General features: G+C 42.2%; 1 protein-coding gene across 4 annotated transcripts in view; it reads left to right on the forward strand.

Moving 5' to 3' along the window:
* TDP1 (tyrosyl-DNA phosphodiesterase 1) overlaps positions 1-22,996 on the forward strand; it is a 90,483-nt gene that overhangs the window by 12,531 nt on the left and 54,956 nt on the right. For all 4 annotated transcript variants that reach the window (XM_019462005.2, XM_019462010.2, XM_019462009.2 and 1 more), the window contains 8 exons: positions 3,468-3,502; positions 8,299-8,391; positions 11,955-12,122; positions 12,577-12,655; positions 14,475-14,660; positions 15,265-15,313; positions 17,627-17,693; positions 19,369-19,476. In XM_019462005.2, the coding sequence (XP_019317550.1) occupies positions 3,468-3,502; positions 8,299-8,391; positions 11,955-12,122; positions 12,577-12,655; positions 14,475-14,660; positions 15,265-15,313; positions 17,627-17,693; positions 19,369-19,476 (785 nt within the window). The remainder of the gene's footprint in view (positions 1-3,467; positions 3,503-8,298; positions 8,392-11,954; positions 12,123-12,576; positions 12,656-14,474; positions 14,661-15,264; positions 15,314-17,626; positions 17,694-19,368; positions 19,477-22,996) is intronic.

Raw genomic sequence — 22,996 nt, forward strand, 5'->3', positions numbered from 1 at the left:
GCTCTCTCTCTGCCTCTCCCCCACTTGCACTCTCTCTCACAAAAACTTCAAAATATTAAAGCTGTTAACCTCATCTAAAATACCTTCATGGCAACATGTGACCAAATGTGTGGGTATTGTGACCTAGCCAAGTTGACCCAGAAAATTTAATCCTCAGCATTTCCTTTTACTTTTTATACGTGGGTCCTGACTTCCCATCTCTGGAGCCACATAAAAGAAATCTTCTTCCAGAGGTGACTGATTTTTGTATTTAAAGTTCTCCGTTGTACTTTAGTTTTCTTTCAGGTTCAAGCATTCTTTAGTTGTAACAATCCCAATCTTTCCCCAACCTGCTGGTACTCCTGTTTGCATCTAGTTTGCCAGTGTCCTCGAACCTGACCAGGTTATCTGGATGCAATTCAGTGACTGTTGTTTTCTGTGAGTGCAACTTGAAACTTTTTATTTTGACGACTTATCTGACTGGTGTTAGCTGCTGCTGACAGTTGACCTGTAGTCCTCTCAAATTTTCCACCTGAATTGCATCCAACGTCTATACTGGACAGATGAACAAATTAAGCCTGTTTAAAAACTAGCTGTGTGAGTCGTGATGGAAATGATCCAGACTTAATGAGGGGACACTAAGTGGTCTTGTAACAGGTATATCTGTTTGGTTCGCTGGGACCAAAGCAAAGCAGAAAAGGCCAAAAAGTTGGCCAGGTTCTTGATACAGTTCCTTAATTCTGTCCTAATGCTTTTCAGCCAGTACGTAAAAATATAATGTAAGTCTTGGACTTTGATCATAACTGGTTGCTTTTGATGCCATGCCTGAAAGAATATTACGTGTGGCACTTCATGCAAGAAGCAGGCAAACTGGGGAGAGAGAAGCAAGAATTTTTCATAGTAGGATTTCCTTCTTGTGGAAATAGTGGTTCTGAAGTGGCTGGTGTGATGTTGACCTTTGCTATTCAGGAGGCTCATCAGTCCATTTGTGAACAGCTGTGATAAGACCCTCCCATAAGCCCCATTTTCTCCCTGCCATGGTAAAATTGCCTCAAGGTTTCTGCTCTTGGAGTGCACTGACCAGAGTGAACTACATAGAACCTATTTTTTTTTCCCCCATTTTCTTTCCAGAGTCTTTTCTCCTGTCCATATAAAATGTAAGAGTTCCAATTCCTTTTAATGTTTCAACTACAAAATGTTACCTGTGCATATGTGGTTATTTTTAAACATTAAAAGTGAGAAATCTCAATCTGATCAATCTGGAACCTGTCTCAGATTTTTCCTGTGATATAACCCACAGTACTTTCTACAGTTGGAATTTTAAAACCGGCATTCCTTTACCCAACATGTTTGTGGCTCACCTTCTACATAGATAAGCCTCTGCTACGAAGTTGCGAAGATAAGCCTCTGCTACGAAGTTGGGTAAAATGCCATTGTTGTGCTTATGCTTCCAAAACAAGAAGAGGTTAAACTGCAGTAGGATAGTTCTCATCAGATTAATAGTGGACAGAAAATAACAAAGGAATCCTAAAAACCAGTGATGAAATCAGTGGACATAGAAAGTGTTTTTCAAATACGAGGTACCTAATCACGAAAGTTCAGGTGTGGGGCATGTCTGGTGGCGTGTACCAGGCCGGCCACTAGAGGGCATGATGACCCACTGTGTTCTTTACCTCTTGCAAAGAGCTGTTCAGAAGGTCCCACCCAGCTCTAGTCTGAAGTGTAGGATTGTGGCCCCATCATAACTTGTTAAAATACCGTTATACCTTGTCTATAAGATGAATTCTTGGCTATTTTGTTTTTTTGGCAACATAGTGTCATTTGATGAAATGGAGGCATACCAGGCACAGAATCAACAGATAGTCACATTTTGCATATGTGGGGCCTGGGCCAGAGGTTGAGGCCTTATGGTGGTCAAGGTCATATCGCCTGGGTTCTGTCCCAGTTCTCCACCTACCGTCATGGAGTCCATCACTTAACCTCTTCAAGCCTAACTTGTTCATCTTTAGGATGGATTGCTAATAGTCTTCTTTACTAGGTTGTTGAGCCAAAGATTTGGTACATTTGCCCCATTAACTATTACCTGTTGAAGTTATCATCCATGTGCTTGTACTGAAATTTGCCAGAGAGGCAACAACTTACAGCAAAACTAAACTCAAAAGCCAAGTCTCCCGACCATTGCTCTTTCTGAGCTAATCATCAGTTTACAGAGAAGCAGTCCTCATTCTAATTTTGTAATTTTAAAGACCTATTGTTTTTCCTGTCATCTTTGGCAGACCACACAAATGGGTTCTGGTCTGTGAGCATCCCTAAACACGGAGTTTAAAAGTGTACGGAGCGGGGCCACCTGTCTGAGCAGCCCCAAGACAGGCTGTGTCCTACTCACTTGTGTGTTCCAGTTGCCCATTTCTGCCTCCAGCAAACAGGTCCACACATCTGCCCTGTTGGGGTGGAGGGCTTGATTTTAATAGTATTTTCTTCCATTTGTAGAGTGCTTCCCCCATTCAGGCCCTCTCTTCCAGGCACTTCATGTTATTGTCATTTACTCCTAAAATTCTGAATCCCCTAACAGTATCCTTATTTTAAAGAGGAGAAGAAAGACTTAAAAGATGAGGCTTAGAGATTTAAGTCTTGCAAAGTTGTGAAGATGCAATCTGTGTCCCACCTGCGTTCCTCACTGTTGGGGCCTTTCTGTTTAACTCTTTCATGGCCTACATCTCGGGGCATATTCTGCTTAACTAAGGTCTTGCTATACTGGGTGTTAAAATGTTTTAAATTTAAATTTAATACCCCTATTTGTGAAGGTACCATTTTGTAATAGGGAAATTGTTACCTCTTTTCAGCACTTGCTATGTTACCAATAGAAGACAACTTGTAACATGATAATGTGTGCTGCTACCATATTAGTTCTTTTAAATATACTCTGGAAACTCTGATAACTTTAATTTCTGTATAAACCAGATACCTAATTGTAAAACTTTGCATAGGTTCTCGTTTTGTTTTGCCTTTTGTTTTGTTTTGTTTTTTGTTTTCAACTAAAGAAATCAGGCTTCTTGTTTCTGATTATTGTAATTAAAAATGTGGTATGTGTCAGGGCAGGTGGGTGGCTCAGTGAAAGTGTCTGATTTGGGCTCAGGTCATGATCTCATTGGTCATGAGTTCAAGCCCTGCATTGGGTTCTGTGCTGACAGTATGGAACCTGCTTGGGATTCCCTGCCTCCCTCCCTCCCCCTCTCTCCCCCCATCTCTTGTGCATTCATGCTCTGTCTCAAAATACTTTATTAAAATGCAGTATGTATAAAATCATTCTGGCTAACTTTAATGAGCCTCGCTGGATAGGATTATTCAAAGTTGTATTGTCAATCCAGGGCCTTTCCACTAGAGGGCAGTAAAAACAAAGTTGTCCTGAATCTTTTCTAACTTAATTTCCAATAGATAGGGATATTGAGTTTATTAAAAGTGACTCAACTTCTTTTTTTTTATCCTAGGCAAAGTTGGATATTGCATTTGGAACACACCATACGTAAGCAAATTTTTTTTGAAATGGGGAGGGTATGATTTTAGTAGAGCAAAGGATGCTTTTCTAAAAGTGCCCTTAAAGGAACTTAGGGCTGACAGTTTTGCCAAGGGGGGAAAAAGCTATCAGTAAGGAAGTAGAGACAGTGGAACTGTTCACTGTCTCAAGACAAAGTCCTTGGATTCTGGCTCTCAACATGAAAGTCTGAATCCATGATGCGGTCTCTGCTTTCTTTCTGTTTAGGGCATTTCTTACAGCCAACTGGGGGGTGGGGAATAGATTATGGTTGTGTGGTCCGTGGTTATGGATGACTGTACGTGTCAGTCATGTTCCTGTGGATTCCACAACTTAAAAAAGGTCTGGTGATTGCTTAAGATGCTGAGTTGCATTCAATAGAATATTGTTAGGTCAGCTGTGATGAAAAGAAAAACTATTCTACAAAGTTGACGGGAGAAGCTGATGCCGTCTCTGCTCAAGCGCTATCAGAAACTTGTTTTGGAATAATTTTGAGACTTTATAAACTAGACAAGAAAAGCTTCTGTTACTTCCTACCTGACATGTGTCTAATGATCAGTTTGACTCCTGTTTTGCTGAGACTTTTTACATATTCTATAAATAAGAAAAATATATGGTTGTCCCTGTTTGTATAAATCACATTTTGCTAGAAAGCGTTTTCAAAAGAACAGGACAGAGCCGCCTCTTCTAGACCAGCGGTGGAAATGGGTTGGTGTTGCAGATGTATTCCTTCAGGTATCAGTCTCTAGGGTGGCAAGCAATCTCCTAAGAGGAATTAGCCCTCAGTCTTGGTATGACCATTGTTTTCTTGATGTTATGGTGACTTGAAATAAGGACGTCTGTTCACCATTCTTTGGCAAAGTACAGTTTGAAGCATACGGTCTATCTTAAAATAGAACCATAGCAGGAAGAATGGAGCCATTTTTTAAGAGGATACATATCGGCCCTCCATTATCTGCTCTTAGATGCCCTTGGATAAATGTTATTTACCAACTATCCCTAATCAGTAGCCTCTAACGGGACAGGGTTTGAGGATTATTGTGAACTTAAGCATTTAGCTCAGGTATAAATTACTCATATAGCATCCTGTGAGCTCAGTGCTAATTTCAGCAAAAAATAGACAATAGCCTTGAATAGACTGAATAGGCATCTTAGGCTCCCCGCTCTGCATCACGAGAGACCTGAGTGGTGGATGGCAGTTGTCACCCTGTCATGGGTAGGCAATTCTACCAGTAATGGATTGCACCAAATGGATCCTAGTCCATTGCCCTTAGCTGGAACCCTAGCATTAAATACAGATTCTAAAATACTGTTACTCACTCGGGCCCTGGACGTGATTTACTAGGTCTTTAGTGCCAGCTTTCTGCCCTGGCCACATGTTCTCTGCCAGCAGTTGGCATTTCATGGGCATCATCACACTGCACCTGCACGCTGAGGAGGAGGGGAGCCTACGAATTCCATCTTCCTTTCTTCCCTTCCCTTCCCTTCCCTTCCCTTCCCTTCCCTTCCCTTCCCTTCCCTGTCCTGTCCTGTCCTGTCCTGTCCTGTCCTGTCCTGTCCTGTCCTGTAAGTTTGAGAGATTGAGCAGGGGAGAGGCAGAGGAGAATCCAGGCAGGCTCCAAGCTGGCAGCTTAACTGACGAAGCCACCCAGGTGTCCCAAACCCATTTTAAGTTTTAATTCTCATTTGTTCACTGCTAAAATTGACCTCATTTTTTTCTTTGGTCTTTTCCTTCCCCATCCCCCCCCCCCCCCCCCCCCCCCCCCCCCCCCCCCCGCTACACACTTAGCAGATTACACTCCACAGAGTTGCTCACTTGGAGTAGTAAATGCCTAGAGAAGTAATGACAACAGAGCCCTTCCCAGACACATGGTCTGTGTAGTTTATATTAAGATGCCAGTATCTCTAGGAGATTAAAATTGTCTTTTTTTTTTTAACTCAGGTCTTAGTGACTTTCAGTGACTCGTTTAAAAAATTCTAAAGAGGGGTGCCAGGGTTGCCCAGTCAGCGAAGCATGTGACGCTTGATCTTGGCTAAGGCTGTGATCTCACCGTTCATGAGTTAAGCCCTGCATCGGGCTCTGCCCTCCTGGCGCAGAGTCTGCTACGGATTCTGTGTCTCCTCCTTTCTGCCCCTTATCTGCTTGTGTGCTCACTTTGTCTTTCGAAATGAATAAACTTTAAGAAAAAGTTTTTCAGGCATTCATTAAATACCTGTTATATTGAAATATGGTTCTCGTGTCTTGGGACTTAATAGTTCTCACAGCTCGTAGTGTTTTGGCGAGAGAGGGGAAAACCTAGGATTTAGAAACAGGAAACCTTCCGGCTTGTGTGGCGCTGGGGTATAAAGTGCCTCCCCAACTTGACAGTGTGTAGTTACCACAGTAAACAGGAAGTAGTCTTTGAGATGACATTCACTTCAGCAAGCATGCATTGACCATGTACTGTGCACAAGGCATCTGGAGAGGACCACAATGTAGCCCCTGTCGTAGTCCTGTTAGGTACAATAAACATTCTTGCTCCAGGTTTCTGCAGGATGCCACGCAGTCCCAGGGCCTGTCACCCAGTGCTTTAGAATTCGGAAGCTTTTCAATGTCCCCCAGAGCTGGGAGGAAAAATGCCTCTGGCCCTGAGAATCCACAGCAGGGAAGGAGGGCAGCCAAAGCAGCTGGCCAGTGAATGTCTCCACCTAACTGGGAGCCAGTGGCAGACTGTGGGGTGGGCAGGGCACCTCTCTCTGCTGGCAGCTGTAGCCAGGCCTCCCGGCACACATGACTTCCTGCTTCATCTTGCCTAGACCACACTGTCCCAGCCAGCCGTCCGTTCACACACCGGTTGTGTGAAGGATCTGTGGCCCGTTCTTCCCTGTTGAAGCCGTGCCCAGTGAGATGATCCAGGCACAGGGGATCCAGACAGGCCCTTTGGACTCATTGGGGAACCTTGACCATTCCCATTACCTTCTAGCCATAGACCGTGTGGTTGCAAGCGGAGACTGCGAGAGCCTCCGGGACGGGTGTGAGGGCTGTGCTGTGGAGCCTCTGGAAGGCCTGGCACACGGGCTCTGCGTAGCTCTGTCGTCTCGCCCCTTTACAGGAACGGTTTCAGATTGGGGAATTGTCCCTTTTGCTTCCCCCACAACTTCCCAGATAGTATGTAGGTCAGCATTTCTCCAAGGGTGCTCTCATTTCTTCTACCTTATCCATTTTTGTGATTTTATTAGTTTATGCCATTTTGTCTGAGGAGGATCTGGGTCCCCTCAGATTAGTTCAGGATTCTGTTGGGTGGGATTCACTGACAGCAGTACATGATTTTCCTGATAATTGATGCCTTGATTAATGGAAATATTTGTGAAACTTCCATCTTGAATTCATAACTGGTCGTCGTCTTAATTACAGTCAGCTGCTAACTTGGCAACTGTGTATGTAAATCTGCCCAGATTTCGGGGAGCACGTTTCATAAATGGAGGAAAGATTGGTTCAGCAGCTGTCAGTTCTCCAGCTTTGCATTAACTTACTGTTTGCTGGCTTGGGTTAAATTCTCATTTTGCCCAGAGCTATGTATCTCCTCTTTTCTTTGCAATACCTTCTTATGCTGACCCTATCCTGTCCAAGTATTCGCGTTATTTGGAGAGAACCACTGGTCCATTTTGCCCCCTATGCCTGAACTGACATCAGTAGGTATTGAGGAGCATTTTGGCCCCAATGCATAGAAGGTGGAGCTACTGCCTTGCGGAGTCGCTAGTTATATTGAGAGAACTTAGGTTCCTGAAATAATTAGGAAACCATTGGGAAGCCAGGAAGCCTCCTGAAGTAGTAGTAGATGACGTAATAAAGCAACGAAGGAGTCGTGGAAATACACTTGTGGGAGAGTTGGTTTCAAGAATGCATGTTAGTTACGTTTTCTTCTCGCAACAACACCACAGCAAGGAAGGGGTTGATCCTTCACTTTGTAAGTGAAAAACTGAGGTACACTGAATGACTTCCTAGGATCATACAGTCTCCAACTGATAAATGGAGCTAAAGTCTCCCAGCTTCAAATAGAAAGCGGTTTGTTTCCTATTCCTTTTCTTGCTGGAATTAAGAGAACTCTGATGACTGGAGGCCTGGGGAAGGAAGGCCCACGGCAAAGGGAGGACTCAAACCTGGGTCTGACTTGAGTAAATGAAGTACAGGAAAGCCTTATTTCAGGCTAGACACATTGGTGAAGAAGTGTGGCGTCTGTGGAGTGTGAGAAAATGTCAGTCCTAGGACAGTGAAGCATTTAAAGTCCGTCCCACATTAGAAAAGACCATGTACATTTCAGTCTATTACACGTGTCCATACTCCCGTGCTGAAACAAGAGTTACTTAATTATCTACGGTGTATTTTAGAATTTCTAACTTGATTACCATTTCTTAAAAAACGCTAGCCATGATGTAGTGGGAGATGGTGACCATACTTTGAAAACCACCGGACAAGAAGATTCCCATTGTCCCAGATAGTAGCATATAATGCTGAATAGATAAAGGGCCAGACTGGAGGGGAAGGGCTCAAAGTCTCAGGATTGGCCATGTGGGTGGGACATAGCAAAGGTTCACTTGTCAATACTCTGAGCATTTTGGAAGGTGGTTTTCTACCCACCACTTAAGTAGACTTGGATTTTAATGTGTAGAAGAAATGAAGATTATAAGTATTAGAAGCTTGAGGAACAGAAGAGTTTAAAAATTCCTTTAGCCATGATATCTGCACTGAAAAATAGTACGTGTTTTGAAAGTAGCATTAATGCCTTTGTTCTCTTCTGTTTTTAAAGGAAAATGATGTTACTGCTGTATGAAGAAGGCCTCCGGGTTGTCATACATACCTCTAACCTCATCCGTGCAGACTGGCATCAGAAGACTCAGGGGTTTGTGGGCTTCTGTTTACTTCACGGCAGTGGCTGTGGGTGGCATTCACTTTATTCTGCTATTGTGTTTAACAAAAAAACAAAAAAAACACCCACACATGTGGCATAAAAAAGAGACCTACACAGAAATAGTATTTTACTACCTCCCTTCAGCTCCACTCTCTTGAGGTAACGGGTGTTAACAGTTTAGTACATACACATCCATGACGAATATATATGTAAATGTACTTTTAAATGGGATTACACACTCAACAGCCAAGCACAGGGAGCAAGCCTGTGCAAAGGATCTGAGGCAGGAAAGACGGTATAAAATGGAAGGTCTGAACCCATTATTTTTCTGGTGAGACCCATCAGTAACTTCCTTGGTCTCCATGAACCCTTTTCCCCACTTGTACTCTGGCTTGTCATTTCCCAAATGGTATTGAAGGGAAACTTCATGGTTAATCATATGCTGAAAACTTCTCCTCATCCCCAGTTTATTTTTCCGTAAAAGAAAGCTAAATTGGTATCTTTTTAGAGCCTTTAATAGGTTCATATAGTTGTGAATCTCCAAGAGGAAAAACTGACTTTTTTGTTGTTCTTTCGTTTTTGTGTTTTTGTTACCAACTCTGTCCTTGGTATACTCAGGCTAGATCTGGTCTTTTGAGTTCTTTTTAAAAGAGGGGCTTGGTTTTTTTTCTGTTTTAGTAACTTGCCCAAATCAAGTTCTAACTATTCTCCCTCTTGGTAAACTCTTGATTGTGGCTGGCTTTGATTTCCATTTGTTTACGTCATTTTGTAAATCTCTGCTTTCTCTGGGGTTAGAAGAAAGTCCAGGATTCATCTGGCCTCTTCCAGGGTCTGCGTGTCCTTCACTCTCCTCCTCTGCCTTCTCGTCCTCCCCGTCACCGTCCAGGCTGGGCTAGAGCTCTTAGCTCTGGCAGAGCCCAAGTCACACCGTAGGTTGAACTGAAATACAGGACCTTCCAGCCTCCATCCTATGGGTTTGCTTCAACCCCAGTGCCATGTAGAACAATGGTACCCTCTCTCCTTTTACTGCCTTCAAGTTGGAAAGACAGGCTTTTCCCTGAGCCTGACATCCCTAGTTCTCTCTCTTCACTCTTTCCCCGCCACGGCAAGTGGCTTAGAGCCCTATCACCAGTGCCTGATAGTTCTCCTGTAAACGTGTTCTAGTTTCTGAGTGTCCCATTTAATTGCATCTTGAGAAGCATATTTTAATTCCAACTGGTTCAGGGTGGAGGGCATCCCCATGGTCTGTAAAAGCCTCAGCCACTGGGTTTGAGGTCAACTATGCCTTTGCCACTCCTAGAGCTTCTGAGATGCTGGGTTGGGTTTTTGAACCCATGAGTCATATGGAGTTTGTGAAGTTGGCCTGTGTGGCTCAAATAATCCTACCTGTGGCCTCCAGCTTATTTTGGAGAGAGAAGCTTGAGCCATGTTCTTTAGGTCTCTCCAGGATGGCTGCTCTGGGGAAATGGATTAAGGGTAAGGATTTGGGTATTCGGATTTTTTTCCTTTAAAATTTTTTGGGGGCACCTGGGTGGCTCAGTAGGTTGAGCGTCTGACTCTGCTCAGGTTGTGATCTCACAGTTTGTGGGTTCGAGCCCCACATTGGGCTCTGTGCTAACAGCTCAGAGCCTGGAGCCTGCTTCAGATCCTGTGTCTCCAAAATATTGGATATATAGAGGAGTCCCTCTCTAAAAATAAACATTAAAGACAATAAAATTTTCTCTAAAAAAAGTTTTATTTTCATTTAACTTTTTAAATTGAGCAGGTAATAGTTTCTATTGTTTAAAACTTAAAGTACCAAGGGTATGAAATCTTTCAACTTCCCTCTGCCCACCACCTCTGAGTAGGGTAATGTTACCTCATGTTTAGTCTAAATTCTGGTCTCTCAAACTTGCATTTTTGTGTTGTGGGTTGTAATTTTTGTAAGACATTTAAAAGCAGTCCTTTTGTGTAACCTTCATGATGGTTCTAGTAACACTCTGCTGATCCTTTTCTGCTGTACAGGTGTTCCAACCACCCTTTCAGCTGCTGCTTGGTCTGCCTGTTAATTTCTCACATTTAAAATTATTTGGCCCATAATGATTTCACATCTTACTTGGTAAAGTGCTAAAAACACTTCGCATCTCAGTATCCTGGGTTAGTAAGTTGTCATCTGTCAAGTTCCTCATCCACCCAGACACCAGAGAGTGAACCTCTAATCTGGCAGGAGCCCACCAGGTTGTGGGCTCTGAATTGCTATTTGTGACGGAGAGACTTCTTCATCCAGCCCAGTGGGCTCATTTTACACAGAGAGGCAGGTGCTCCTGGAAGGCCTTGGCCTGACCCCAAATGACCCAGATCTGGCCCCAGAACCTGGGCTACAGTCTTTGTCACACGTGTTACCCCTTGTACAAGGGGTCTTCTTGAGGTGGGAAGGGAAGGTATGACCTGCTACCCTGCCAGAAACATGTGCAGAGTTCAGAAGACATGCAGCCAGGGTCCTTGCAGTTCTGGATGCTTCCTGCGCTGGGGGCCTTCCCCTCGCTGCCGGTCTCCTTTGAGGGCGGCCGGTGAAAGGAATCGGGTAGTTTCTCTTTGGGCTTAATGGGATAATAAATGGGATTAAATATGGCTCAGTGGGATAGCTGCTGGAGGGGAAAAGCAGGGACAGCAAATAGATCCTCAGTACTTGTGTAAGCCTGACGTTGGTCATAACCTCCGGTGTGAAGCACACGTGTCCTGTGAGGCAGGACGGCTGACGTGGTTTTGCAGTTGAAACTGAGCGCAAGAGGTTTGAAGCCCTACTTGTCTGTGATCTGTCCTGGAGCACTTCACAGAAGGGTGGGGTTTAGATACGCTTTTCCCACTTGTGGGTGTAATATAAAAGTTTGGGAGAAGGCCTTTGTTTTCCTTTTGAAGAGAATTGATGAAAGATGTGTTTAATATTTTGCTCACTAGATAATTTGAAAGTCTGAGGTCAGTGTAAACGTAGCATCATTAAATGTGGTGTCACTCCTTCCAGACACCAGGAGAGTACAGGATATGAAAATATCTCCAACTGCTGTGGCATACACATCATGAAAAGGAGTTTCCTTACTAAAATCGGATTTGTATACACGTTTTTCTTCGTGTAGATGACTTTTCCATTTGGCTGAAGAGCTGCGTTGGTGTAGCTTGCTGGGTCACCACAGGTGGTGTGGATTTACTACAGCAACTAGAAGAGCTATCACCTGTGTTGTCACCAGGCCTTAGCAGTGCGGAGGTGGGGCTGGGGGCAAAGATAACGGTGTGGTGCGAGAGGAAGCATAGAGCATTCGGTTGTGAGATGTGGGCAGAGGCCAAATATTCTGGGTTCCTAAGTTCATGGTGAGGTGTTAAATTGAGAAACATTCTGAATACGATGGAAGCCACTGGAGTGGGTGTGAGGGGATCTGTGCTTCCTGTTTCCTCAGGATCCATCTACTTACCGTGTGGACGCAGCCGATGAGATTTGCCTCTTCCTTAGGGTGAATGTGCAGTCAGCACGCGATACCATTGTGTTCAGTTGCATTCCTGTTGTTTTTTTTCTGTTCCAGAATATGGTTGAGCCCCTTATACCCACGAGTTGTCCACGGAACCCACGGATCTGGAGACTCGACAACACATTTTAAAGCCGATCTTATCAGCTACTTAATGGCTTATAATGCTCCTTCTCTCAAGGAGTGGATAGATGTTATCCACGAGCATGATCTCTCTGAAACCAAGTACGTATCGTTTAGCAATTTGGGGTTCTTAAAGTAGGTGAATACCTTGAGAGCCACATGGTGTCTGTACTGCAAGGGCCTTGGAAAGAGGTAGAATGGTATTTGGCTGTCCTTTATAATATGAGAGCAGATTGTCTCCGTGTCTGTGTCTCCTAGATCTGGGGCACTGAAGTGGATGCCAGTAAATCGTGCTCACCATCAGCCTCCCTCTGGAGTATCTGAAAGTCACTTATTTCTTTGCCTGGTACCTTAAACCTTGTGAATGTTCCACCATGATGTGACGTTCTTGAAAACTCATTTGAGTATCAGTTACTATTCTGAGGAGGCATCTGAAGAAAATAGGTGGTCTCTCAGAACATTTCGTGATTACATTAGTTTTATGTGAATTTTGTGATTTGGGGGTCTACAAATCCCATCACTGTGCTCTATTAACTTGCATTTTATATCCTTTTAGTGTTTATCTTATTGGATCAACCCCAGGACGCTTTCAAGGAAGTGAAAAAGATAATTGGGGACATTTTAGGCTTAGGAAGGTAACAGAATTTTTACTATTTTAACTTGTTCTTTTAACTTACATTTTTCCTTTATAATTACATTTTGATGGCAGCTTCATAATAGCACAATTCTGAGTGAACTTGATCAGTTGATTGTAGTTCTCGGTGATTACTTGCACCTTAATGTCTTGCCGCCTCTTTTAGAAGTGTAGACTGCTCTAAATGGCAAAAGCATAAGGACTTTGTTAGTTTTTATTTCATAAAGAGACCTCTCGTTTATTCAGCTATTGTAGTTTTGGATTGTTGTCAGCACGTAAAGGATTTTTAACATGACAAATCAACCAAGAACAGAAAAATACTATTGAGTAAAGGCTACAGCTGTGCTAGCGTGTATTTTGTTTACTAACCAGTCCCTGTAAGAGTTAACGACAAAAGTGGCATTTGCTGCTGCTATGAAAATGAACAAAGAAAAGTCTTCACCAAATTAAAGCCACAAGCAAGTTAAACATTAAGGTTTTCTTCATCTCTGTTTAGGAGATGTAGTACTGACATTAATGAACCTGAAGTGGCTTTCTTAAAAGCTTCACCTTTTTCCGTGAACTGTTTGTCATGTGAGAATTAGCCTTGGTTAATGACACTTTAATTTGCTTTTTTGAATTGAGACCACAGCTGCAAGCAGGTGAGGTCTTGAAGCCAAGAGAAGCCTAGAGAAGGCATTAGAGCCTACTAAGTCCATAGCTTTGAGGTAGATCCCCATACCTGGGCTCAAATCCTCACCTATGAACAAGTCCTGTGACCTGACTCTCGTCTATAAAATGGGTATAATAACAATACCTCACACAGAATTTCGCAAGGGTTAGACGAAATAGAGAACGCAAGGCCCGCGTTGAACGTTCACTGTGCTGGTTAGTGGTTACCAGTTTGTGGACTGATGGTTGCGACAGGCTAGATTCTTGTACACATTGTCGAGGATCACAGTCTTCCTGGAAGATAAAGAGCATCTTAGAGTTTTCAGACCATTTCTCACACACAAGCTCATGTTGCATCACAGCTGCCTTCCAGGGAAGACGGGAATGATCAGACTTCGGTTCCACTGACCTGTAAATGGACGTACGGGGACACGTCCAGGGCTATGTAGCCAATGAGGGGCTGAGCACCAGAACAGAAAGTGGGTCCTGGAGCTTACCGTTCGGGCCTGTTGCTCACACCATGTTGCCTTAGGGTGGAAATTGAGACCTAGGCTTTTGGGCAAGTGTGTTTATAAATATTAATGTCTCAGCTGTGTTAAAATACTACATATTAAACTAAGCAATCAGAATACGGGCTTCATTTTTCTTCAGCCTCTAGGTAATAACTATGTGTTTAAGTAGTAAAATTTCCAAATGTTTTTGAACTGTTTCTGTAGCTTTGCAGATCACACACCTGCAGTGCTTAAGGTGGTCTGTATATATGTAAACATAATTTTTTTTTACAGCATCACCATGTGGAGCCCAAGTGTTAAATTAAATCTCTTTCAATTGATAGGAGTCAAAATACCCAATAGCTTTTATTTTTTAAGCATTAAACAGTTATTTCAAAGCAAGATCCCATTTCATATGGCAGGCTAGTGATTTATCTGACATTTCTACATTTTTCTTTAAAAAAAAAATGGTTTTACTTTAATAAAATCATGGAGTTTTGGAAGAATGCTTCTATCCACCTACTCCATTAAAATATTTTTAGTACTGAAAGAGTATTTTCCAAAGAAGAAAAAGTGTGAGGATGAAATTGATCTCTAATATTTTCAGCATTTTTCTATTGATTGCATTCCAAGGACAGAAAGCTGTGTTCTGAGTTGTTAAACCTTTTCTGTTGACAGCTTCTGAAAGAGCATGCCTCATCCATACCTAAAGGAGAGTCTTGGCCAATAGTAGGTCAGTTTTCAAGCATTGGCTCTATGGGAGCTGACGAATCAAAATGGTTGTGTTCGGAGTTTAAAGAAAGCTTGGTGACCCAGGGGAAGGAGAGCAGGACCCCAGGGAAAAGTGCTGCTCCCCTCCATCTGGTGAGTGCTTTTCCCGCTCCAGGTAGAGGTGTGTGTGTGTGTGTGTGTGTGTGTGTGTGTGTGTGTGTGTGTTTGCTAGTCCAGGAGAAGAACAAGAATCCGTCCTCCTCATGCAGGTTTTCTTCCATGAGTCTGGGGTGGAAATGGCAGCACGTTAGCACCAGCACTGGTGATCAGGTGGCCCTGGCGTCATCTAGTGCTGGGAGTGTGCTGCTTCAGCCACAGATGAACCTGTGATTTTTCATTCCTTCAGGTTTTCAAGCAAAAGAAAATATAGTTGCTAAAGCATTGCCAACAGAATGATGAGTATTAGAGACTTTTGAATACACAATTTTGCACTGAACGCTGCGTGAACTTGGTATTTTTGAGGGAAGAGTACTCAAACCGAAGTGGTTTTTTTCCGTCAAATATATATACTTCCTGTAGTTGACTAGAAGTTCAATTTTTTCATAAGATGAAACTTTTTAAAAATTTAAAGTAACTTTTTCAAATTTTGTAAAAGAAATATTTCTAATGGAGACTTTCATTTTCTTAGAAACATTCCTTTTAAGAAAGTTTCTTTGACGTACATTATGAGTTTGTTCTGTCTTTCCTTTGTTTTTAGATCTACCCTTCTGTGGAAAATGTGCGGACCAGCTTAGAAGGCTATCCCGGTAATTAATGGAAACCGTCTGAGTTGAAATTTTTGTGTTTATTTCATACATGCCCTGGTAAACTTTTTAACACAGGTAATAAAAATGCCATTCTTCTGGAGAAAAGTACTGATAAGAAATTTAGAGAATATTTTCCCTGAACTGGCTAAGGATCATAGAAATGCGTACTACTGAGCACTGCCATGTTCCAACGATGGTACCATGCAGTTGGGCCATTTGGGTAGGTTAACAGTAACTCTCGGAGTACTTTCTGTTCTCGTTGCTACAATAAGGTGGTCACTTCTGCCAGCAGTGGGGAGCTTGTCCTGACAAATAAAACCACCTTTCCCTGCTGCATCCTGCCTTTCCAGAGAAATTCTAACATGCCTTTCTCTGATCTCTCTCTCCATATCTTCCCTGCTTGTGTCTGTGGCTCTGTGTGGTTCTTCCAGTTTTGAATCCCAGATACAGATATGTTTAAGGTCCAAAACTTCTGCTTAATCTTGGGATGCACCTTTGTTGTCACATAGTTGATATCTGTACTTTCTAAAGCACTTCATCTGTAAGTGTCTGCATGATTTTGTAGGCAACTTTCAACCTTGTTCGCGACTTCTCTTGCATAGTGCTGGACGGCGAGCTTTTATGTGGAATCCAAAGCCCTTCAGATAGCACATTCAGGAGGTGATAACCAAAAACCCAAGCAGTGTTTGCCTCTGGAAAAAGGAAACCTGATTGGCATTTGCTTGTGGCTGGAAGCAGAATGCTCAGAATTAGACTAATTTAGTCCATTTATTGCTTGTAATACTAGATACAACTCTGCCAGAAAAGGCTTGGTAAGGTTTGGAGTGTATCAGCTTTGCGTAATGGCCAAACCAAAATTATTATAACAGGACTCAAGCACATGGTGATGTGTCGGTTTGTCTTGTCCTTTGTCAGCTTCTAATACGTTGGATCCATTCAAAATGTACTTCTTAATGGGGGAAAACATGGTATTTTCAATAAAGCTATTTCATAACTGGTCCTGAATAGGTTTTTAGTTTTGTGCAGTAGAGGAATCGACATCCCTTATTTGATGAGTCAAGAGAAATTTAAAGCTTTCTTTGGAGATAGATTACTTATGGGGAAGTTCCAATATGTGTTTGCAGAGTCACTGGTGGATCTACAATGGTACTTTCTGCCTTTAAAACATGAACAAAAATAGTCTACTAATTGTGTTTCCACTTGGAACTGTATCTTTTTTTTTGTTTATTTTGAGAGAGTGTGTACAATCAGGGGAGGGGCAGAGAGAGAGAGAGAGAGAGAGACTGAGAGACCATCCCAAACAGGCTCCATGCTGTCAGCATGGAGCCCAACATGCAGGGCTCAAACTCACGAACCGTGAGATCATGACCTGAGCTGAAACCAAGAGTTGGGAACTTAACCGATGGGCCACCCAGGTGCCGCTGGAACTGTATCTTTATTTCCTATGCAAGAATAGGGCTTTTAGAATTCCTTTTTAAAAACTTCACTGTTCACTGAACATGTTAATTTTATTGATGATTCCATTACATTTGTGAGAATGTTAATACAAACTCTGCTTAGAAAGGGCAGAGGGTAAAAGGTGAAGGAAGCAGGAGGACCACGTCTTGTCCTAGTCTACCTCCCCAGCTGACCTGTTCTTGGGCCAAAACGGAGATGCTCCAGACCAGAGTGGGGGCAAGGATTTCTCACCTTCGTGAGGACTGCAGGATAGGCCAGGATTTTTTATATAGTTTTTGTAACACTTCAAATCTGTGCTGTTAGAGATGTTTAATTACCACCCCTGAGTGATTAAATAATACCTTTCTCTTTTCAGGGCATAAACATTTATATGTATCCCTAAGAAAGGAAACCCCACTGAGGGAGCATACCTAATACAAGTATAGACCTTTTTGGGGTTCCTGGGTGGCTCAGTCGGTTAAGCATCCGCCTTAGGCTCAGGTCATGATCTCGCGGTTTGTGGGTTCGAGTCCCGTGTCAGGCTCTGTGCTGACAGCTCAGAGCCTGGAGTCCGCTTTGGATTCTGTGTCTCCCTTTCTCCCTGCCCAGTCCCCCCAACCCCGCAGCATACTCATGCTCTGTCTGTCAATAAATATTTAAAAAAAAAAAAAAAAAAGTTAAAAAAAGGTTTTTTTTTTTTTTAATAATAATAAAATAAGACAAGTATAGACCTTTTTTTTCCAAGTACTGTTCCATGAGATGAAATAGGAAGTGGTTTGTTTTTTGTTTTGGGTTTTTTTTTCCCAGTATTTACTATAGATTCTTAATGAAGGATCCTCAAGTTGTTTTCTGTAATACTTTGTTTTCTTTTAAAAGCTGGTGGCTCTCTTCCCTATAGCATCCAGACAGCTGAAAAGCAGAATTGGCTCCACTCCTATTTTCAGTAAGTAATTGGTTTAGAATGTTGCTATTGTTTCTTTCGGAATAAGAACGTTATTTATTGTCAGTCTCATGTTTTAAAAAAGAACCTTACATAATGTAGCTATGTTTTTTTTTTTCATCTACATATGTTAGTGATAGAAATAATTTAAACAAGATTTTGAACACTATTTGGAATAGGTTTTTAATACCAAAGAGTAAAATTTATCCCTGTGAAGTTTCTATTTAAATACTGGAACTCAAAAAAAAAAAAAAAAAAAAAAAAAAAAAAGATAATGTTGGGTAGTTTAGAATTTATGTAAGCAGCATTTTTTTTTTTTTTTCTAACTTTTGTTTATTTTTGAGAGTGAGAGAGAGTGAGTGTGAGCAGGGGAGGGACAGATAGGGAGAGAGACACAGAATCTAAAGCAGGCTCCAGGCTTCGAGCTGTCAAGCACAGAGCCCGGTGTGGAGCTTGAACTCAAAAATTACAGGATCATGACCTGAGCCAAAGTCGGACGCTTAACTGACTGAGCCACCCAGGTGCCCCGTAAGCAGCTTTTTAAAAAAAGTTATTTGAGTATAACTGTCAATGGTACATGAGTTACAGGTGTAGAACCTAGTGATTCGGCAGCATTGTAGCTCGTATTTCCAGAATCTAATTCTTCTGTTGGCACGTGCACGTACTGTGACTGCAGCTTGCGTAGGGTGAAACCCACACTGCTTTCTCCAGGATGTAGGATAGTATTTGGTTTGCTCGGTGGTTGAATGGCCAGGTGAAGGGAAGGTCTTTCGTCCCCCTCTTGTTCCAGGGTTGCACTTGCTCTGCGTGTTCTTGGCCCATCCAGGACACTTGTTCTGCGTGTTCTTGGCCCAGTTTCTTGCTTGCTTCAATGGGTGTTAATTACACCACACAACACAGTTGGAAACAAAGGCAGATTGCATCTCGGTAGCTCACAGTCTAACTTGGTGTCCCCTTGTGGGTCTCTTGGGAGGTTATTCTCTACAGAGGACATTCCCTTATGTTGAGCTCTTTTCACTGTTCATTCAGGTGAATTTAATGATCCAGAGAACAGTCTACCTGATCCCAATTCTGGCCTCAGTCTCTTCTCATGAGGAACCATGCTCTTTAAATTTGTAAGCAGAGATGGTCACCTCATGACACAGGTCCTTTTTCCCCCACAGAACCTCAGTCCTACAGTACTGCATACCTAGAAACCAAACTCAGTTACATGATCGTCATCCTTGGACTCCAGTGTTTCTGAATTATCCTCCGGCTTTTCAACATAGCTCTAATATTCATCTTGTTAGCTTTTTTCCCATTTTGTACTTTATTTCAAAAAGCTTATACTGAGCCTGTACTTAGTAATACGCTGTGGGAGCATGATTCCTGCTTTGGAGGAGCTCACAGCCCACCTAACAGACAAGACATGCAGATGGGCAGTTGAAGTCACAACTGAAGTAAATACGTATGTGAATATATGAGTCTTAATGGCAGAAAAGAGATCGGAAGGCTGTATACCAAGAGGTCACAGTGCTTTTTTCTGTTCTCTAAACAGTTTAATAAAACACCACAGGTTCTAGCACAGAACTGTGTAGTCACTTTTTAGATTACGGGATTTTGCTTTTCATGAAGTGTCCTAATAGGATTACGATGGGTTTATATTTTCTTATTAGTGATATATTTTTCCTGTCACTAGCAAATGGTCGGCTGAGACATCTGGCCGCAGCAATGCTATGCCACATATTAAAACTTATATGAGACTATCTCCAGACTTCAGTCAAATTGCCTGGTTCCTTGTCACAAGGTAAGTAGGCTTTATATTCTTGATGGGAAGAATTTTTAAAATGTGTTTGTAACTCCTGCTGTGAATACCGAATAGGTTTCCATTAGGTTTCCAAAAGGTGGTGTTGTAAATGGTTAGTTTTCAAAGTGTGTGTATGTCTTCTGAGCCTTATTAAGAGGCCTGTGACTTCCCCTTCACAAAGCCTGTAATCATTGCCTGCTTTTAGGAGTCTTGAAGTTTTTAAGGTTTGCACAAAATTTGTGTTTACTCCTGTTTTTTAATACTTCAATAGTAGGAATTAGGCAAGTTAACAATTGAGGTAAATCCAGAACAAAAATGATGCGGTAAAACTAGTATTCCTTAGTTACTTTCTCTCAGAAAATTGACACTTGACCAATCCAGTCTCTTCCAATGCGGTTTTTGTTTTTAATTTTTTAAAACGTCTTTATTATAATTTTCTTTAAGATTCACTTATTTAAATTCTGAGTTAGTATATTCCTAGAATTGTGCAATCATCACCATAATCTAATTTCACAATTTTCATTACCCTCTATAAGAAACTCGTTATTAAGCTTTTTTTATGTTCATTTTTATAACAAGGTAGATTGTTGTGCTCTCAGAAAAAGAGAACTGGACTAGAACTTTAGTTCCTGACTCCTAGTCTGACCAAAGGCCATTAGGCATCTCTTAATGATTCAGTGACCCGATGATGTCAATGCGAATAATTAAGGTATGACTGAGTAAAATAATGTCTTTAACGAACAGACTTTGAAACAAAAGTTTAAGAATACTCAAGAAGAAACTTTGAAACAAAAGAGCCAGTTAGAAGCAAAACCAAGTTCCCTTCCTACTTTCTGGAAATTAGTGGCCTTCCTGGCTCAGGATCAGGAACAGTGACCTGAACTGTGTTTAGAGGTATACATTAGATGCAAGAGTGGGCTTCTGGACAGTTTGTGAGGCACTGTAGTGTAATAAAAATATGGCTCCTAAAAATTTAAGATGCTTTTCTATCATTTATTAGCTCTGTGAATTTGGGAAATTTATTTAATCTGTGTCCATTTCCTATTATATAAAATGGGCAAAGTAATGGGTGCCTGTTGGGGCGGTTAAGTGAAATGAGATATGCTAGAGGCTCAGTGCATATGACCTAATAGGCCCCAGGACACGACAGCTGTGGTTATGCTTGTCCAAGCTTCACCATCGAGACTGAAGGATGGCCAAGGGGAATTAGTATGCATTTCTTTGCTGTGGGTCTTTAAAGAGAAACTTTTTTTTCTTTAATTTTTTTAACGTTTGTTTTTTTTTTTTGAGAGAGAGGCAGAGTGTGAGTGGGGGAGGGACAGAGAGGGAGACACAGAATCCAAAGCAGGCTGTAGGCTCTAGGCTGTCAGCACAGAGGCGAACTGTGGGGCTCGAACTCACAAACCCGGAGATCATGACCTGAGCCGAAGTCAGACGCTTAACCAGCTGAGCCACCTAGGTTCCCCTAAAGAGAAACTGTAGCTTCTGAAGAAGTAGGCTTCTTGATGGGGCGCCTGGATGACTCAGTTAAGCATCTGACTCTTGATCTCATCTCGAGTCATGATCTCACAGTCCCTGAGTTCGAGCCCCGCATTGGGCTCTGTGCTAACAGTGCGGAGTCTGCTTGAGATTCTGTCTCTCCTCTCTGCCCCTCCCTTCCTTGTGTGCACTCTCTCTCTCAAAATAAATAAACTGAAAAACTTTTTTTAAAAGAAGTAGTTTTCTTGGTTGTGCTCTTCCTGGGTAGAGAGGTCAGTGCCTGAGATGGATAGTGCCAGGGAGAACAGAGATCTGAAATGTATGTGTCCTCTGGGTAAGTGAGTATGAGATTTTTATTAATCCCTCCCACACTTGTATTTTACATAACACCCTTAAAGGTAAACTGTTCAAATATTCCTCAGTTAAGAGAAGTTATCAATATGCTACCTAGCCTTCTACAAAGCTAACCAATAAGGAAATAAATTTAGATATATTATGGACCCTTGAACATGATTCAGAGAAATTAGATATTGAGAGAGCTCACATTTTAATGTCAGCTCACCTGTTCGGTAATTATCTTTTAAGCTAAGTTATTAAGTTTCAAGTAGTAAAAAGTAAACCATGTTATTAAGTTGTAACATGAAAAGCCTGGCTTTTCCTATCCTGATGCTGAGTGTGACTGTCACTTCCTGGTGATGAGTTGGGGAGACCAGATGAAATCTCAACCTGCTTCCAATTCTAACATGGCTACCACTGGAAATATTCCTGACTAGTGAGCCATCGTTCATCCCAAGGGCTACTTTATTATATAGCTCTTGTTATTTTGTTTTGTGCAGAATACCTTAAATGACAGAACAGTTTTCTCAGTGTGGTCTGACAATTCTCTGATTAGTGATCCCGTCCATTAGAATACTTATTTGTACTAGTCAAGGTTCTTTCTGAAGTCATACCACTTTGAATGTCGAATTGAATTTGAAGGCTATACTTTGAACTTTGGTTAAAATCTTACCTGATTTTCCTCCATGTAGGAAAAGATACATAAAGAAACACAAACATTATTTGGTAAAATTAGTCTTATCTAGCTGGCAGCATCATGTTATCCTGCTGGGAAACCTGTTGCCTGGAGAACCCTCCGAAAAGCACACAGTGACCAGAAGTGTTTTTGTTCCTTCCTCCATTGGTCAAACGTTGCCTCCAAGATGTAAATGGATAGGACTCCTTTGTGTAAGAGTCCTCAATGTGGGTCTTTGAAGTTAGAGTTGGAAATCCTGGTGCTGGGGATCCATGGATAAAGAAGAGATGATGTTTGAAGTGCTGGCCTTCACGTGAAAATGGGAAGGTTGAGTCCAGAGAAAGCAGGGACAGTTCCCTCGTACATTTCTGTGTGTTAGTCACGGTTCTCCAAAGAAACAGAACTAGCAAGTGAGATAAACACACGGATTTACTTTTAAGGAATTGACCTGTGATTGATCGTGGGAGCTTGAAAATACAAAACCCGGAGGGCAGGCCTGCGTCCTGGTGTAGCTGTTGGAGTCTCGAGTGTCTACTTCATTGGAAAATTGAATTTACCGTCTATTTGGGGATTTTGTTTTCCTCAGGGTGGAGTTAAAAGATGGTTGTGCTTCACTAAAGTTGGGTATTTATTGATCCTGTGTTAAGGGTATGAAGGGGGGTTGAGAGTAACACTGAGGAACCCTTTTCTGAAGGCAAAGTTTTTGTAGTTGAGTTTAATGATGGTGTTCATTCAGCTCCAGGAGTAGAACAAGACATGACCCATGCCATGCGGGGGCTGCAGAAAGAGATAGAACACTGATTATATGCTAGTTGTTTACCTGTGTAATGATCTGGTGGAAGCACCCTTAGAAGTGTATTATTGTGGGGAGGGGGGATGCCTAGGTGGCTCAGTCGGTTAAGCGTCTGACTTTGGTTCAGGTCATGATCTCACGGTTCATGAGTTCGAGCCCCACATCGGGCCCTGTGCTGACAGCTCAGATCTTGGAGCCTTCTTCAGATTCTGTTTCCCTCTTTCTCTGCCCCCCCC

Source organism: Panthera pardus, unplaced genomic scaffold (genome assembly GCF_024362965.1).
Source record: "Panthera pardus isolate Hobbes unplaced genomic scaffold, ASM2436296v1 HiC_scaffold_24, whole genome shotgun sequence".
Taxonomy (NCBI): Eukaryota; Metazoa; Chordata; class Mammalia; order Carnivora; family Felidae; genus Panthera; species Panthera pardus.